At 37.0% G+C, this 18,794-nt stretch overlaps 2 protein-coding genes across 3 annotated transcripts; one reads left to right on the top strand and one right to left on the bottom strand.

Annotated features, from left to right (window-relative positions):
• Window positions 1-242: 242 nt before the first annotated feature.
• On the bottom strand, window positions 243-10,544 carry LOC113080458 (thrombospondin-4-B-like). Its single transcript, XM_026252634.1, has 21 exons — window positions 10,312-10,544; window positions 9,635-9,832; window positions 9,296-9,543; window positions 8,599-8,713; window positions 8,404-8,486; window positions 7,998-8,052; window positions 7,659-7,819; window positions 7,070-7,207; window positions 6,882-6,956; window positions 6,366-6,545; window positions 6,101-6,205; window positions 5,279-5,386; window positions 5,032-5,191; window positions 4,150-4,268; window positions 2,743-2,795; window positions 2,492-2,673; window positions 2,066-2,293; window positions 1,249-1,445; window positions 824-996; window positions 587-726; window positions 243-480 (listed from the first exon to the last, which is right to left on the bottom strand). The coding sequence occupies exons 1-21, from the start codon at window positions 10,388-10,390 to the stop codon at window positions 440-442; spliced, it is 2,838 nt and encodes a 945-aa protein (XP_026108419.1). The 5' UTR covers window positions 10,391-10,544; the 3' UTR covers window positions 243-439.
• Window positions 10,545-11,635: 1,091 nt separating this feature from the next.
• Window positions 11,636-18,782, top strand: LOC113080435 (metaxin-3). 2 transcript variants are annotated; one of them, XM_026252613.1, is made up of 9 exons: window positions 11,636-11,794; window positions 12,409-12,478; window positions 12,682-12,758; window positions 14,940-15,032; window positions 15,132-15,314; window positions 15,587-15,663; window positions 16,132-16,304; window positions 16,718-16,806; window positions 17,628-18,782. In XM_026252613.1, the coding sequence occupies exons 1-9, from the start codon at window positions 11,669-11,671 to the stop codon at window positions 17,733-17,735; spliced, it is 996 nt and encodes a 331-aa protein (XP_026108398.1). In that variant the 5' UTR covers window positions 11,636-11,668; the 3' UTR covers window positions 17,736-18,782. The 2 variants fall into 2 exon arrangements, with proteins under 2 accessions (XP_026108398.1, XP_026108405.1); XM_026252620.1 differs by lacking the exon at window positions 16,718-16,806 and having other exon boundaries at window positions 11,638-11,794.
• The last annotated feature ends 12 nt before the right edge of the window (window positions 18,783-18,794 follow it).

The following is an 18,794-nucleotide window of genomic DNA, read 5'->3' as shown; positions in this document are numbered from 1 at the left end:
ATATTAAAATGTGATCTATTCCTCTGATGGGAATGCTGAAATTTCGTCGTTACTTCAGTCTTCAGCTGATTTGCTGATCAAGGAAAATTTATTATTTTCAGTGTTGAAAACATTGGGATTATTATTATTATGGGATTCTTTCATGTATCTAAAGTAAAAAAATATATATATATATTATATATATATATATATATATATAGATAGATAGATAGATAGATAGATAGATAGATAGATAGATAGATATAGAAGTTTTTAATGTCTTTACTGTCACCTGAATTTAATACATCCTTGCCAAATAAAACTATTAACATGTTTTTGTCTTGAATGCAAAAGCCTTCATATGGTACATAATTCATTGGAAAGATGAGTACCCAAAACATCAGTCACATCATGTTTTAACACTAATAGTGCTCTCCCGTTTCATCTCTGCTTAGTTTCATTACTTCTGGGCTTGTTCTGTATAGTCTTCAGGAATTGTGTCTGTAAATGTAAAAAAATATATATATATTTAAATGTACAAGATGATACACCCTGAAATTGATATGAATGCATTGTTCTTCTAATCTTGTTCAAGCAGTGCACTCACCATTACAGCGATATCTCAGGTTGGACCAGATGATGTTTTCCTGTGAAAAGCAGAACACCCCAAGACGGCCTCCTCTCATACTAGTGTCAGTAACAACTCCAGAGTCCGCAACCAGGTCGGTGCCTTCATAGAACTTTACTCTGTGCCAAAACAGAGAAACGCCAAAAACATGTTGTTTCGCTTCAGCGCACTGTTTCTCATATCCAAATCCAGTAAAGTCTGAAGTCGGCATCTGACCTGATGTATCCCACTTGGGGTCTGTGCTTCAGATTCCAGCGGTAGGACACCTTGTCCTTCCAGCCCACATTACGAGGGTCTTTCCACAGCAAGCGCACCTGATCGTTTGTGTCTCCAGTGTGCCACAGTGAATTCCTCAGGAACTCCCCAGGCCCGGTTTTAGACTTCACAGCCTAGAAATGCAAATCTATTGAATCAAGTCTGTGTGTTTATGGTTTTACTCAAATAATCAAATCAAACTGTGACATACTTGAAGTGCAAAATAACTTTGGCTACAGCTTTAACACCGGTTAAGTGTTTTTGCATACATCAGAGTTTAGCCAAAGCCAGTTTCATAGATTTGCCGAGGGCTCTGTAGAGCAGCAGTAATGATAAAAGCACACGCTGAGCATTCAGCCAGAAATGAAGATGAAGAGTGTTGAGACCTTAAGCTGAATGCCTGGCTCGGCCACGGCTCTAAAGGGCACCGCCTGCCAGTACGTCTGCTCCGTCTGCTTCCACATCACCACATAGAAGCTGGAGGAATCCTGGTAGCCGAAGATGAAGCCTGCGTAGTCGTCATCCGTCACTGTATTCACATGGAAGGTGCCCTCAAAGTCCACGCCACTGAATGCTGTATATCCTGTATGTGGCGGCAAGATGGGGTCATGTTTTGACCATATTTTCATTGAACACTAAATACTATAGTTTATATTTCAACCGTGATTTAAACAAACCGAATACAGAAATGGATGTTTGCTATTCAGTTAAAGGGATACTCCAAAAAAGTCTTCCATCATTTATTTACCCATCTTAGATGTATTTTCTACTGTGAAAACAAAGATTTAAAAAAAAAAAACACGTCTCTGATAGTCCATTTAATGCTAGTTGACAGTAACACATACGACTGTAGTCTTCTGCAGCGAAACAATAGGTGTGTGTGAAAAAATACAAAAAAATATAAGATATAAGCATCAACTGTAAAGGTCCCGTCCACTATTATTTTATCTTTATTTATATTATGTTATATATGAATTATATTATGTAACAGAAATCTACATTTGTGTTTCACAGAAGAAAGAAAGTCTTATAAATCTGATAAAACATGAGAGTCAGTAATTGTTGAGAGCAAAGTCTACCCTTTAAGAGAAAATGACATAACTTTTCTTAAAAGCCCAATTAAGACCAGAATGCATTGCCAGGCTGGTCTATGCTGGGTTGGCGCTGTTTTAGCTGTTTTTATGGAAATCCTCACAAACATACCAACAGCTAGTCCTGGGTCACTGTTCATGGTTTGGACGATCTCCATTCCCTGATTAAGAACAACCCAGTTGGGGTCGATCTGAGCCTCTCCCTCTGGATCCAGAACCACGGTCTGATAGGCTCTGAAGTCGGTCAGAGTGATCTCTGCGTTCTCGGGGCAGGTGTCGATTCGGTCTATCACATGATCTTTGTCAAAGTCTCCAGTGCAGGCGTCACCCACCCCATCATCTGACAAAGAAGAAGAGCGCAAACAAGACTTTTAACCTATTGTCCACTATAGCTTTGTGAAGCACATTATGATACAATATGTCAACATTTAAGTCACATTTAAAAACACACAAATGTCATTGTATTAGCATTTCAAAAAATTTAAACTAAAACATTAGTCTTGATTAACCGAACAACTTTTGTCAAAATGTTGCGTACTGTTTTCATCTTTTTGGTCGGGGTTTGGCACCAGTCTACAGTTATCTTGATCATCCAAGATGCCATCATTATCATCGTCATCATCACACTCGTCTCCAAGGCCGTCCTTATCCGTGTCCAGCTGTGAGCTATTAATGATGGTGGGGCAGTTGTCTTTGGTGTTCTGATGACCGTCTCCATCACTGGAACAAAAGAACTCCGCTAGAAACTTGGTTTATACTGACCAGCAAAGAGAAAGGTAAAAACTCTACCTGTCAATGTTTGTGTCACAAGTGTCTCCAACAAGATCATCATCAACATCAGACTGATTGAAAGAAAACAGAGGACAGGTTAAAACAGTAATATATTCAACATACTAAATATACAAAATACACACGTGGCGACAATTTGTTCCCTTGAAAAGAGTGCTGAGATAGGACCCTGACATCACAAGGACTTGTCGTTGTATAGCTTGCTTTGTTTGCATTTGCAACAGTAGGTGGCAGCAAGTGACTGTTTTCTGATTGAATCTTTAATTCAACGGTTTCACTCAAATACACTGATTCATTCTGGACCGGATGAGTGAATCATTGAATCATTCATTCACCATAATCGCGAAAGGTTGTTTCTACTTTCGATCGGTTTTCTCTAACTAAATTTTGTTGGTGAAGCAAAATCAGATAAAACAGCTGACGATAGTGTGTATATTAACTAAATAACTGAACTGTTCTCAGAATCATGTTGTTTGTGAATATCAGCAGGCAACCAGCCACTCTTGCTTGTTTAATATTGTTTAACTAGCTTGGTCAGCATTGTTTGATGGTCATACAATGTTTTTGGATATGTACAGAGATGAGATAAGATTATATGGTTGCACTTTATTTTACAGTACGTGTACTAACATGTACTTACAGTGTATTTATCTAAGAAAGTTCTGGTAATACAAGGTAACTACATGGGGTAGGGTTAGGTTTAGGGGTAGGTTCAGGGTTAGTACCTAGTTATTACATAGTTATTGTAATTACTATAATAAGTACATAGTATGTACATGAGGAACAGGACTGTAAAATAAAGTGCTACCGATTATATTATAAACAACTCATCAATGATGTGATGCTAGGCAGTCTAAAACAGTTATTTTTGTATTATTGAGGAACTATTATATTTTTTCTTATCTTTTTATTAATGATTTTTTTAATTGTAAAGTAATAATTATGTTGTTTTTGTCATTTATTATTATTATTATGTAAATATCTCTTTATAGCTTTGATTTATTCCACCCTTTTTTTACATCAAGTTAAACTAAATAAAAAAAATATGAAAATGAGAAATGTTGCAACTAGCTGACATTTTATTTAAGGTAACAATGCAAGAATCGTTGCACTTTTGTTGGTTTTAGTTACCTATAATATCCCTTGTTTGAAACTAAATTTGAGATGAACAGTTAAACAGCCTAAATAATTTCACTCCCTAAAATAAGGTAAGAATCAGTTTTAAGTCTAGCTCTAGAAAACTATCCATTTAAATTGGGTGAAACACGAAAAAAGTAACCTGAAATCTAAGAATGGGGGAAACTTGAACCCACAAATAAATATCCAATAGCGATCAATAAATAACCAAATAAAGTACACAGAACAGAACAGAAGTCAGAAACAGGCAGTAATAAAGTCATGTAGCACCTGGTTGGGGTTTGGCACCTCAGGACAGCTGTCACATTCATCACCAACACCGTCATTATCTTTGTCCTTCTGCTCAGGGTTGGGAACTCTCTGACAGTTATCCAGGATGTTCTTCAAACCTATCAGAAGTAAAGAACTTACATGTATGCATTCAGTGACTCACCAACATGGCAAGAGCCAGGGTATAAAATAAAGCAGCACCAGTGAAATAAAGGACAGTATCATACAGAGGTGTACTGTCTAAAATGTCACTGAATGGAGCAAACTCCATCAGGAGTAATGCACTGCAGTGTTATATAGAGTATACAGTCAGTGATGTCTTTGTGTGCTTTTTGTTGGGTTATGTCACAAGGTGGCGGTGTTTCGGAAAGCCTTCTGTGGAATAGTTTCCATGCATCAGCAGCTCTTGGCTGGGTTCTTGGTGGAAATGTGGTTGCACAAACATGACAGAGCTCTAAAGTATCAAATCAAGTGTCTGGATTTGTACGTTAGTGAACAGAGCATAAATGCTGCCTGGACTCGATTTTACACTTTTCAGATTGGAACAAATAATTGTCCATTTGAAAGAAATGATCAGTGTGGGTTCGTAGACACTGTTAATATCCCCACAGGTCACTTCAGCTTTACATGTCCCGTGCAAGCTAAAGTGTGCTTTAATTTGTGCTTTAAAAACACAGAAGCGTCTGTTTTTCCTCATAAAAACGGCCTAAGTGCAGGAAAATCCAGATAAAAAACAGCACCGGAGGGGGAAAAGGATTTTAAAAACATAACACCCCATTCCTGCGACTAAAAGTACACAGCAGCCGAATGGCAGATGGAGCAGAGATTGAAAAATGTGAGCAAGATGTGTGGAGCAGTTATTCTTTCACCAAATTAAATTACCATCCCCATCTATGTCATCATCACAGGCATCCCCCAGTCCGTCCCTGTCTGTGTCCCGCTGGTCCGGGTTCTCCACGTTTATGCAATTATCACAAGCATCACCGTGGAGATCTTTATCACTGTTCTTCTGGTCTATGTTAGGAACCAGCCAGCAGTTGTCCTGTAGGAATACAGTCATGCAAGCACTGACATTGAAGGGAGCATTTCAGATCAAGGAAATAATGATCTAATGATGATTAATCTGTGCCTGATCGTTGACGATGCCATCACTGTCTGCGTCCTCATCACAGGCATCTCCCTTCCCATCTCTGTCTGCGTCTTCTTGGCCTGAGTTTGGAACGAACATGCAGTTATCCTGGAAATGAAAGTAAGAAAAACCAGTAACACTATAATATATGGTTCGGTTTGTTAACATTACTTAATACAATATCAAAAACAATATTTTTTGTATTTCTTAATCTTGATTAATGTTGTTTTACATATACTATCAATTTAAAACATATTAAAGGTTTGGGGTCAATAATTGCATTTATTTATTTATTTATTTTTGTCAATAACTTCATTATTTATTTGGCATGAATACATTAAAGTGATCAAAAGTGACAGTAAAGACATTTAAAACCGTACAAATATTTCTGTTTCAAATGAAAAGTTCGTTTGATATTTCCACAAAAATATTAAGCTGCACAACTGTTTTCTTGTGTTTCTTGAGCAGCAAATCAGCAGATTAGAATGATTTCTGAAGGATCATGTGACACTGAAGACTGGATTAATGATGCTGAAAATTCAGCTTTGGCATTACAAGAATAAAATACATTTTAAAATAAAATAGAAAACTGTAATTTTAAATTCTACTATTTTACAATATAACTCTTTTGACTGTATATTGATAAAAAAAAAAAAAAAAAAAAAAAATATATATATATATATATATATTACTGACGGGAAACTTGTGTGTATATTTGTAAATATACAAAGAAATTGTTGTTCACTGTCAGTTCATGATATCGAATGCATTAACTGTATGCTAATAAACTAAACTTCTAACAAAAAATAACATGAATGTCACCTTCTTGCAGGTTCCATCTCTGCACTGAAGTTTGATATCTGGATAAGCATCAATGTCTGTGTCCTTTCCACAGACATAGCCGTTTCCTGCCCAGCCAACTTTGCACTAAAAGCAATAAGATTTTGAAAGATGTCAGCTGTGAAAGTTGCATCCGGGCTCAAAAGCACGGCATGGGAATACACCAGCACACACGGTGACACCATATCCCTTCATGTTTTCTTGAAATGCACAAGCAAAACATCGGTGTGCATGCTTGAAGTCTCACCGAACAACTGATGCTCCCATCTCTCTCCACAACACACTCTGCGTTGACGTCACATGGATTTGGCTGGCCGTTCCCACACAGCCCTTGAGTCAGAGGAGCGGGATCCAGGCCAGTACTTCTGCAGCCGCTATTCTGGTCACCCGTGAATCCAGTTTTGCAGATCCCACAGTGAAACGCACCCTACAAGAAAACAAATTGAAAGTGAAAGTGACGTGACATTCAGCCAAGTATGGTGACCCATACTCAGAATTTGTGCTCTGCATTTAACCCATCCAATCCAACCTCAGTCATGGTATTGAAGGTGGAGAGAGAACTGTACATGCACTCCCCCCACCCACAATTCCTGCTGGCCCGGGACTCGAACTCGCAACCTTTCAATTGGGAGCCCGACTCTCTAACCATTAGGCCACGACTTCCCCAATTTGACATATTTTTAATTTGACATATAATTTTTAATTTGACATATAAACTACATTTACTGTACCTTTGGGTAATCTAGGATAGTTGTAATCTTACCACTGTGTTATGGCAGTATGAATTGGGTGTGCAGCCACCATTATCCACCTGGCACTCGTCAATATCATTACACATCTGATAAAAAAGGGACAGTTTTAATCATTATTTGCACATACTGGTTAATTGTATTTAATTTAATATACTTTTATTTGATTTTGTTAAGCATTGTCCCAAATACAGGTACGTACTTGTTTGTTTGTCTGGGCATAGTGAACACCCACACCCTGGATCTCTGGGCCTGTGAAGCCTCGTGGACACTTCTCACATCTGAACCCTGGCGCAGTGTTAACACACCGTACACCAGAGAAACATGGGCTGATCTGACACTAAATTTGAACAGTTTATAAGGTTAGCTGGATTTATGATGTTCAACAAACAATGCTCCGTAATATAATGCCGATTACTCAAACAACAACACAGCAATCTGTGAAAAGCTCGATGAAAACCACAGAAGAATTCCCCTAGAACCTTTGTAATGGTTTAAACAACAATAGTCTAATAAAGTAGAACACATAAACAGTCTGAATTATAGAGATACTGCAGTGCGTCATGGAAAAAAATTTGTTATTGTTCTTACTCAACAACGAGAGAACTAAACAAAAAATAAGTGGATAGATGAACCATGTTAAAAGCAAAACTTGATTCAAACCACAGAAAGAAAGTTACAATAGTAAATGTATAATAATGCACATATTTTTTTAGGTTGTTTATATTCTGGCTAATGTTTGGGTGTATATCCTTAAGATGAAAAAAATAATCAGCATTTTAAAGTCTAACCTCATCTATGTCTTCACATTGGACTCCGTCTCCAGTGTAGCCCTCGGGACAGGGTGCACATTCCACTCCTTCAGCGGTTTCGATACACATGTCCAGCTTAAAACAGACCCCTGGCCTGCACTTGGATTGCTTTTGATCCGGTAGTCCTGGTTTCTCCCGTCCTAATGCATTAAAATGTCAAAAGAACAGTTGAGTTCACCTGTCTGAGACCTTCAGCATCCTCATTATAAACTTCTACTAATTGACTTCTACTTGACCGGGCACAGACATGATTTTTACAAAAACGGCAAAATGTTTTCTCATTACAGCGGTTTCGTAACTTTTGAACTAAAGTCTCACCAGTGCATTGAACACACTCCATGATAGTCTTTCTCAGGTCAGCGGTTTCTTTGGTCTGTTATGAAAACAGACTGTTATTGTGCTGAAGTTCTGAAGAAAAAAAAACTATAGGGATAGTTCACACAAAAATACTTTATTTACTCTCGCTACATTGTTAAAAACCTAAATGACTTACATGTTCAACACATTTTCTGATCACTAATTCTACAACTAATAGGGGATTTTCAGGTTGTAAAAAATCATAAGAGTAGCCCATTGTCTTCTTTAGTTTTGTGTGAGGACCATATTGACATTTAAGTTAATAATCATTCAACTGGATTTACTGATTTAGTGAACATCAGAACCAAAGAACTGAGGGGTGAACTATCCCTTTAAGGAGCTGTTTTCCCACTCGATTTCAAGTCACCTGCTGATCGACCTTCTGTTTCAACTCTTGGATCATTCGCATGAGCTCAAACATTGGGCCAGCTTCCATTTTTGAAGTTGTTCCTGCAGAAATTTAACATAATGATGTTTTCTGTACAAGAAGACAACAAATAACCAATCATCAACAAAACTATAGCTGAATAAGACACAGACAAGAGAGCAAACACAGCCTCACCTAGTAGTTGCAGTGTTTCCCTCTGTTCGCTCTGCTCTGGACCACTGCAGTCCTGAAGCTCGACCACATTTTCGATAGACTCATCAAGCACAAGTCTGAGGTCTGACAGCATATCCTGTGACACAGGTACATATTACACCCTGTTAAAAATCTTAGTAATTTTACAGAAAAAAAACACTGATAAAATTGTTATCAGTGATGTACATTAGGATGTTTTGTGTAACATTTGCTGATATTTAGGGAATGTTTATTGCAATATTTTAGTGTAAAATGTGTTACCCTGGTATATATATATATATATATATATATATATATATATATATATATATATATATATATATATATATATATATATATATATATATATATATATATATGTATGTATACACACACACACACACACACACACACACACACACACACAAGTATTGGCCGTGATTTAAGGACAAACCACTTACAATGAACTCTGATTCAACATATGGCCTTTTATTTTGCCATCTGTATATATTAGGGTGGTTATCAGTACATTTTAAGGTAAAAAGGCAGATTTTGGTAGTTCAGTATATTAACATTATATCACTTAATGAAATATATGCTTCTAAACTGTAAAATATACACGTATTCTATAAAACCTGTAGTATTTTTAATAGTGAATTTCTGACATCTAGAGCAGCTGTGTTCATCCTGCTAGGTTTACCTGGGATGAGCTTGGCAGGGTCTTGAGTGTAACTCGTTTTGGGCCCTGCGGCAGTGATTTGAAGGCCAGCGGGACGTCCTGCACCCTCTCCACCAGCCTGCAGTCCACATAGAGGGCCGTGGTGGGGGTGCCCTGCTGCAGCCCGCTGAAGTGGAGCAGTATGTGGTGCTGTTGACCATCTGTCAGTGGCACTTTACCGAAATTGGTTGTTCCAACCTTTCCGTTGCTTTTTAGATATTTCAAAATGACTGTGGGCAGAAAAAGTATTTAGTGTTCATATCAAGTATTTTATTGAGCCATTGTACATTAAGCACATTAATGAGCTTTGATCAGACAAACCTTTGTTGAGTTTTCCCTGAACGGTGAAATCAAAATAATCTGTGTTGTCTAAAGCATTGAAGATGCGGAAGATGCGCGTCGGAGCTTTGTTCTGCAGCTGCAGGCTTGCAAGGATAAAAACATTGTCCATGTTCTTTGCTTTTATTCCTCCTTGCAGAAGGTCAGGTAAGCAATCCGATGATGCCAGAAGATCATAAACTGCAAAATTTTGGTACTAATGGTTTTTGGTGCATTTGTGTAATACATGTTATTGCACTATTCTGATGCTCTTTTGTCCAGGACACATTATAAAAAGCAACAAGTGAGGTCAGTGACAGATTTGTCCTCAGCTAATGGTTGATAATCTCACTGCATGCATGCTGGAGGATTTCCAGATTATTATATTATATTTATGGAGTGATAAATGACCTGTCTAACACAAGGAAACAAGTTTATTTGTGCTAATATTGATATTATATTTAAGCACATTTTAAGAGAAGAAAATTTAGGCATGTACCCTCTTATTCATAAACAGCTTTGTATATATATATATATATATATATATATATATATATATATATATATATGTAAATAATGCAAATAATATAAAAAACAATATTCTTAGCATACAAAAACTAAAAAAAAAATATTTCTTAAATATTACATTTTTAAATATATTACAAGGTTTAAGGACTTACCAAATCCTTGAGTTTTCACTGTATCAAATAGTTGTAAAAGTAACTGTAAACTGAATAGGATTCTTGTCCAAGCACCCATTGTAGATTTATTTATGTCACAAGGCCAGTTAAAGTGTTCCACCCTTATTCCTGGAACAATAGTTTGTGCCCTGACCCCTGATTCGGTCTTGATCAGTAGCTGTCAAAACAGAACTGCCTGTTCCCTGTAGCCCTGCAGATGGACGACAACCAGACTGGAGCTCAAGTGATTTACGCTTTTCAGATGTCTCTCTCTATAAAAACTGTGACCAAGCACCTCCTCCAGAACGCTTCTGTGCTTTTAACAGCTGCATATTGCTGTGAGCAGGTCAGATCAAAACCTGCTAAAAGAGCTCTATGTTAATGATGGTAAATGATGGGACAATGTGCTTTGGTTTTTGGTCAGAACCTGCGCCAGCTGGTTAGCCTACAGGTTACAATAAATATTCTGTTTGAAATTATCAAATCAAACCAATTATTTTGAAAGCAAACCTAAATTTATTTATTTTCTCTTTTTTTTCAGTTATAATATTAATTTAAACTTCACTTTAAAGTTGCAAATGAGGATTTTTACACATAAATAATATAAAATAACAATCCGACTGCATTATCCAAACAATCTGCCAAAGAAAGAAAGACAGACAGAAACAACACATTTACAGGAATGATCTGGCGTGACATGTCCCTGCCGAGTGAGTCTTGCCAGTTGGAGTGTTAGGACAGATGAGTTATGGAAAATCAATTAAACCTTCAGCTTCATATGAATGAACCACATTAACTCTTCAACTGCCTGCATATTGTATCCCACAGACTCTCAAATGAAGCTGAAAACAGATTTAATTCATTTTTGTAAAAAAACAAGAAAAAAAAACAAGCTCACACCAGTAGTCAAGCTTGTTTGGAACATAGTTACTGGTTTATTAAGCAAGGTGGCCTACCAGCTCTGACCGAGTTGACAATAGTCCCCATCAGGTTTCTAAACCAATAATAGACACTTTTTTTTTTTTTTCTGTAGACTTTTTGAACCTAAGCTCTCCTAAAACAGCTCTTACACTCTTGCTAGATTCATTTGTCCACTAAGAGTGACAGAATATATTTTCTTTTGCATAATTTGACAAAAACATTTTTTGATTTATAATAAAATTTAATTCAATAAAAGTGACGTTTATTTATTTGTATCATTTAATTTGTTTGTAATATTTGTATTTTATAATTTAATTAAATTATTTATTTTGTTAGGAAGCCAACCCAACTCTCTCGGTTCCTTGCCTCCATTTATGTAGCCCGTTTCAAACATTTTGCTGTGGGTGAAAGTTCTCTCCGAGTCCCGCGCACTGGGATGCTGTCTGGAGGACGTGCTAATGCTGTTCATGCACACACAAACATGGCGGAACCCATGGAGCTGCTCTGCTGGGGAGGTGACTGGGATCTGCCATCCGTGCACACAGACTCCCTCATCGTGCTGGTAACTTCACGCGTTATATTGACACTTGTATTGCATGCATATCCACGATGTAATAATTAATCAACTACGTCGATGCAGTTTTGGAGAGACGTGTTCTGGGATAACTGCAGTGTTTAGAGTCCCTTTGATAAATAGAAGTCTCTGTACACTTAATTTCTTTGCTGATGCTTCCTGTTACCGTAGCTGTCATGCAAAAAGCAGCTCGACTGAACTGACTTGCATTGCATTGCATTGGTTTGACTGGATGATAATTGGTAGCTGATATGTATCAAGACAGCTCCGGGGTTTATTTCTTGGAGGTCAGAGGAATAATGCTGATGGGATCTGAAGGGTATGGGTTCTTTTACACGCTTTTCTCTTTAGATTATAGATTGTACACACGTGCTTGTGTTTTGTAAAGAAGTGTAGCTTTGTGTCTTATTTTCGCAGCTGCTGGAAAACACGCGTTCTGATCATAGACCGTATTAAAACAGCCAGGTTATGAATACCTTTTACAGAAATGCATAATAAAAGTCCTAGTTACAGTGTAGCACTGTAGTGATGATTATTAATATTAACTTGACCTTTAATCAATCATCCGTTCACCTTCATATGTTTTTAATGTTGTCTTGTAGGCATATGCAAAATTTTCAGGTGCAAAGCTTGCAGTAAAGTCTATTGACTGGACATGGAGGACTATAACAGGTCAGGAAGGATTGTTTTTAATAGTATTGGTTTAAGAGCATGTTAAATGTAGTGGAAGTCTGGGATGTAGCCACAAGCATCCATGTAATTTTCCAAATGTAACATTGTGAATGGCAAACATTGCTGAAGTGCATGAGAGGGGTTTGTATTTGGACGAGCCCTTTGATGGTTAAGCTGCAGCTGTCATTATTGTCCCTCCACAGCATCTGTGCCTCAGCTACACTGGGAGGGATCCACAGTCACAGAACCAGCACAAATTCTAAACTTCCTACGAAAACAGGTAGAAATTCGTATCTGTTATGTGGGGGTATTAAGCAGTTTGTCTGTGATTATCGCATCAGAGGAATTTTGATGAAACCAGGTTTATTTTGACTTATTATGAACTTATAACATGACTTTAACAAATCAATTCATACATAAACATTAAAAAGTGATTTTCTAAAATGTGATTAGGGACAGTTTATCTATAATTTATTATTACAAATATTTAATCCTAGAATTTTCAAATCTAGTTTTCCAGCACCCCAACATTTTGATTTAAATATATTTATTGGGAATATACAGTGGGTATAGAAAAGAATCACCCCTTTTAAAATAATCACATTTTTGTTGCTTTGCAGGCTGAAATGAAGCTGTATATGTAATTATAACATCCAAGTGAAAGATATAACACCAACATGTCAGAAAAAAATAAAACCCAGAATTATGTTGGGAAAAGGATCACCCTCTTGTGTCAGCGGTTTCTTGAACCACCTTTTGTTTTAATTCGAGCCTTTAGTCTGTTGGGATACGTCTCTACTAACTTTGAACATGTATGCTTTGTAATATTTGCCCAGTCTTCTTTGCAGAACTGCTCAAGTTCAGTTCAAGTTGATGGTGAGTGTTTGTGGACTGCAGTCTTCAGGTCACTCCACAGATCTTCAGTGAGGTTTAAGTCTCTGACTAGCCATGCAAGGACATTGACCTTTATTCTCCTTTAAACACTGTCTGGCCAGTTTTATTGTCTGCTTTATGTCATTGTAATGCTGGAAGGTAAACCTTCTATCTATTGACAACTTTCTGGTAGAGGGCAGCAGATTTCCCTCAGGAATTTGATGGTATTTTGCCTCATCCATACTTCCTTCTATCCTGACAAGTGCTCCAGTCCCTGCTGCAGAGAAACACCCCCAGAACAGGATATAACCACATCCATACTTTACTGGAGGAATGCTGTTATTTGGATGATGAGCTGTATTGAATTTCTGCCAGATATATCATTTGGTGTTGAGGCCAAATAATTCAATTTTAGTCTCATTTTAGGAGAGCTTCGAAAGGGTTGAAGGATGTAGGGGCCAAACAACTTGAAGTGCCCTTCTACATCATCACCACGTGCCCACATGGATCCGCTGTCATCTTGCAAAGAGTCTGTGCAAAGGATCCTTTGAAGTGGCCGGTTTTGAGCACTTCAGTTTGGAACGACCCTTCAATATGGCAGCCCTTCGATAGACGATATATCCCATTTGGAACGCACTGTTTATCATGAATTCCTGCGACTGCTTCAGAGTTTCTGTAGGCCTCATGGAAGCCTCTCTGAGCTGTTTCCTCCTGACCCTTTCATCTAGTTTGGAGCGACGTCCTGATCCAGGGAGGGTCTGTGTTTTACCCATTACCTTTCACTTCTTAAAAATAGACTTAATAATGCTTCTAGGCATTGATAAAGCCTTCGACTCCTGACTTCTGCCTGTCCACAACTATATCCTGGAGATCTTTTGACAGTATTTTCATGCTGAGAGAATCAAAATGAATAGTTTGTGTGCTATTGAGAAGTTGATTAGCTACACCTGATTGAGTTTACAAGTCATTTTTAAGAGGGCTTGATTGATTTTCCAGCTCAGTGATTGTTATTTTTTTTTTTTTTTTTTTTTTACATGTTGCTGTTATAAGTTGCAGATGGATAAAACAAAAACTTGGTCCATATTTATTTCAGACTGCAAGCAAAAAAACTTGATCATTTTAAAAAGTTTTTTTTTTTCTTTTTTCTTATCTACTGTATACCTACACATACAAGTGTGAAATATGAAAATGAACAGCTTTCTCCTCCATAACAACTATTAAAACAGAAAAAGGCAAAAAAGAGGAAAATAAATAATAAGAAAATAACACTTTGCATGGTATGTTTGTTAGATTGTTCATCATTCAAAATCATTTAATAAAGGTACAAATACAACAATAAATGATAAATAGTAATTGATGATGATAAAGTCCAGCAGTACAAATAAAATACAACAATTAATAGTAAAATAGTAAATACTTTTTTTCAGTACTGATTGGTCAATTATTATGGTCTAACAGTGGTAAGATTGAAGTGCCGACTTTTGACATTAATGTGTGGGTATGAAGAATGATGGGCTTGAGAAAGGGTGATTATGCTCCATGGATTGTATATTAAAGTGTAATTAAAACATGTTCTCAATCCACACAGAGATTCAATGCCGACTATGAGTTGACGGCTAAGCAAGGTGCAGATACAATGGCTTATATCGCCCTACTGGAGGAAAAGCTGCGTCCAGCACTGGTGGGTCCATCTGCAGTGCACTTACTGATTTGAGTCACATCTGATCCTCATGATGATGATGTTATGAATTAAGTGTAGATCGGTGCTGTTAATTTGTAGCTGCACACATTCTGGGTGGACGCAGAGAACTATGTTAACCTGACCCGACCCTGGTTTACGTCACATTCCCCGTTCCCCCTCAACTTCTTTGTGCCGGGTCGACAGGCCAGCTTGGCTCTGTCCCGCATCCTACTGACCAAAGCAGAGTCGCCATTGCTGAACATCACAGAAGTAGAGGGAAAGGTATAAGAAAACAGATCCATATTCATGCACGATTTATGTCATTTACTGAGGCATTATGTCTCAAGCATTGCATTGAATTCATCTATTCTTTTTCAATGCCATGGTGAAATGGAAAACAGTTCATCTCAGGAAAATTGTCTGTCCTCATGAGCAAATGTGCCTGAGGTGGAGTGTAGAAACCAGAGGATCATAAAGAATGTGCTGTTGTTGTTATGCCATCCCTGATAATAATGAATATAGAATTGTATGGCTAGTAATATAATTTCTTTTAGATCTACAGTGAAGCCAAAGAGTGCCTGAATTTGCTCTCCCACAGACTTGGGAACTTCCACTTCTTTTTTGGAGACACGTGAGTTTTTGAATTCTTTTATCCCATAATATTTATCAGCTCTTTTAAAGGGAAAGTTTTCCCAAAAAAATAAAAGTCTGTCGTCATTTACTCCCCTTCATGCCATTCCAAAACCTGTATGACTTTCTTTCTTGCTTTTGTGGAACATGAAAAAATATATTTTAAGAAATGTTTTTCTTCATTTGTTTTTCTTGTTCCCAACATTCTTTAAAATAACTGTTTTCTGTTTTAATATATTTAAAAATGTTATTTACTCAGTTTTGCTGCTGAAAATGTAGCCTTGCAATCACAGGAATGAATTATAGTTGATCCAAACCTATATGCATTCCTTTCAGCTGCTGAAAACAAAAATGATATTTTGAAGCACATTAGTAACAAAACAAATGTTCCTTTTTTGGTGAACTGTCCCTTTAAATGTAATCATCTTTGTCTATCAGCCTGAAGTTCACCATGTTTTCTATCTGTCAGGCCTACAAGCCTGGACGCCTTTGTTTTTGGCCATATCGCCCCTCTTATCAAAGCCCCTCTTCCCAGCGGGCAGCTTCAGAAGCACCTGAACCAACTTGAGAACCTCTGCCAGTTCTGCAACACCATCCTTAAAAACTACTTCACTGACGCCGCTGCTGAGAAGAGAATGGACTGTAAGTAGTAAGAGCTCTCTCACAGCCTGTCGAGTACTACATTAATAAAACCACAAATAAATATAGTATTGGTCATGTTCTGCTCTCTTTCGTCTTTTTATTAGTTTATCTCAACCTACATATGTTTGCTGTTGAATCATATAGATTTAAATAATTTAACCAGACATTCTTCATGAGTAATTACCTTTCCATTGCCTTCAACCCCAGACATCTGGCTCATAGAAAATGCTAAAAGACAGTTTAATAACATCACGGCCTTAGGTCTCATGGCTATTTTAAGTGATTTGCTCTGTCTCTTTGGCTGCACTCTGTATCTGCACTAACCTTTCTCCCATGTGCGTAAAAACGTCTGCTTTTCTTCAGAATCAGTGTCCTGTCGTCTCTTCTTTTCTCTGTCTCTGTCCTCTTGCTAGGCTCTCTGACGGCTACCCATGATCCCGTCGATGCAAACCTCCAGAAACTGACACAACTTGTTAACAAAGAGTCCAACCTTATCGAAAAGGTCTTGGCAAGATTTGCTGATTCACTTCTGAATATAATTTAATTAAATGAATAGAAATTACTGTTACATGGTTAAAAGCATGTAGACACTGTTTTTCACTATGTATTGAAAAGTTTCTGTTCCTATTTAGCGTCATTGAGCTCAGACTCATATTGAGAGCTAGGATCTGGCTCACAGTCAATTTCCCAATTCAGTGTTCAGTGGAGTTCAGGTCTAGGCCAATCCAATCCTAGAAAGAGTCCAACCAGACTTAATAAACCGTTTATTTACTTGATTTTCTTTCTGGGGCATTTCATGCTGGAAAAGAATAGTCATGCAGCATTGTGCTGGAAATATTTAATAAAAAGTGTCTATTCTGAGAGAAAAGTCTCAGTTCTGAGACATATATTCAAATTGTGATATTGTGAGGGGGATAGTTATCCCAAACTGTGATTTTTTTTTTTTTTTAAATGTTTCCACAAAATAAATAAATAAAAAAGCAACTTTTTATCTCACAGTTGTGTCTTCTCAGAATTCTGACATTTTTAGAATTGCAAGAGGAAGATAAAAAGAGTTCCAAATTGTGAGAAAAAAAATGCAAAAATTTAAAATGTTACCATATTTTTACAGTAAAGTTCTTGCAACCACAGCTACCGTTTTTATCATACATTTCAAGGATTTGTTTTACAGTTATGCCTGGTTGTATGCTCGATTTTATGAACCTTTGCAGAAACAGAAACACGAGGGGGTTGTTCACATGCTTTTGGCTACGTAGTGTATCTCATAAGCTCTTCTTACACTTTTTCTTCGGAATGAACACTTGTCCTATGTTTATGTCACAGATGGATGACAATCTTCGCAGCAGTCCACAGCACAGACCGCACAGACATGAGACCAAACCCTCGGCCCTGGCCAGCGAGAGGAACTCACCCCTTCTATCGAAGCACTGACTTTTACATAATGTATGCATTTTTCCAAATCATATTTATTATTTAACATACTGATGTGGTCATAATAAATGAATACTAGTTTTCCATGATGAAGTTGCTGAAATGTTGGTTTGATTGTTCAATTTTATAAACAACGTAAAGGGCTTGATAAACGGCATTCTTCATCTGTTGTTTTTAAGAATCATTGGCACATATGGCAACTATGTATAAAAGGGAAACACTATGTAGTAGCCTAATAGCAACACTTAGCTGTCAATTGATGATTTAAGATACAAGTTCTATAGTTTAAAAGAGAAGTGTGTTCCAGTTGAGTTGCATTGTCCTTGATCTGTCTTCCTGGCGCTCATTGGCTTTCCACACATTATTGCATATGGAACTTTGAATGCACAAGCTGGCTTTCCAAATGCAAAAGGTTTTGTGTGTACTTCATGAGTTTATTTATGTTTTAATTCCTGGCCAAAAACAATTACAGGGATATTATAAGATTTATGGTTTATACACTAGATATTCAGCCTTTGTTCCATGGTTTCATCATAGAATTTATTATAATAATCAAATTAGGAGTTTAAAATTCTACATATAGAAGGTTCATAACAGTTGCACATGGTAGATTAACTATCACGCATATTTACAGCATACATCTCTCTTATTTGATTTGAGCTTTCCATTGATTTCACTTTCCACATTCTTGACTTTTAGTGCAAAGGGATCTTGACATCTGATTTTGTGTACTGTGTATACATTTATTATTTTTCATATTCCTCTGGAGGTTTTATACATGAAAGGAATGCCTTAAAAGTCTAGTGCTGTGCCATGCCATCACATCTGACCGTGTTTTTTATTTAATCGGTTATTCATTGTGTTATTAAGAAATTGTATATTTCAAAATATATCATTGTATATGTTCGAATATGTGTAAATATATGCAGTGAAGTGAAGTTCTTTGAAATATATTTTTTTCTCCGAAAAATGGGGAAGAAAACAGGTTAACGTTCAATTTATTAAACTGGCACATTTAGTTGTTTACACCAAATGCAAAACCCACTACCTTTTTTTTTA

Source organism: Carassius auratus, chromosome 5 (genome assembly GCF_003368295.1).
Source record: "Carassius auratus strain Wakin chromosome 5, ASM336829v1, whole genome shotgun sequence".
Lineage (NCBI taxonomy): Eukaryota > Metazoa > Chordata > Actinopteri > Cypriniformes > Cyprinidae > Carassius > Carassius auratus.
Note: the sequence above shows the minus strand (reverse complement) of the source record. Positions and strands in the feature narration are given on the sequence as shown.

Coding starts and splice junctions, on each gene's coding strand:
- LOC113080458 (XM_026252634.1), bottom strand. CDS start 10,390: ATGGGTGCTTGGACAAGAATCCTATTCAGTTTACAGTTACTTTTACAA. Junction 2,674..2,742: donor TGTGACACAAACATTGACAG/GTAGAGTTTTTA, acceptor CTTTTGTTCCAG/TGATGGAGACGGTCATCAGA. Junction 727..823: donor CCCCAAGTGGGATACATCAG/GTCAGATGCCGA, acceptor GTTTTGGCACAG/AGTAAAGTTCTATGAAGGCA.
- LOC113080435 (XM_026252613.1), top strand. CDS start 11,669: ATGCTGTCTGGAGGACGTGCTAATGCTGTTCATGCACACACAAACATG. Junction 15,033..15,131: donor AAAAGCTGCGTCCAGCACTG/GTGGGTCCATCT, acceptor GTTAATTTGTAG/CTGCACACATTCTGGGTGGA. Junction 16,305..16,717: donor TGCTGAGAAGAGAATGGACT/GTAAGTAGTAAG, acceptor TCCTCTTGCTAG/GCTCTCTGACGGCTACCCAT.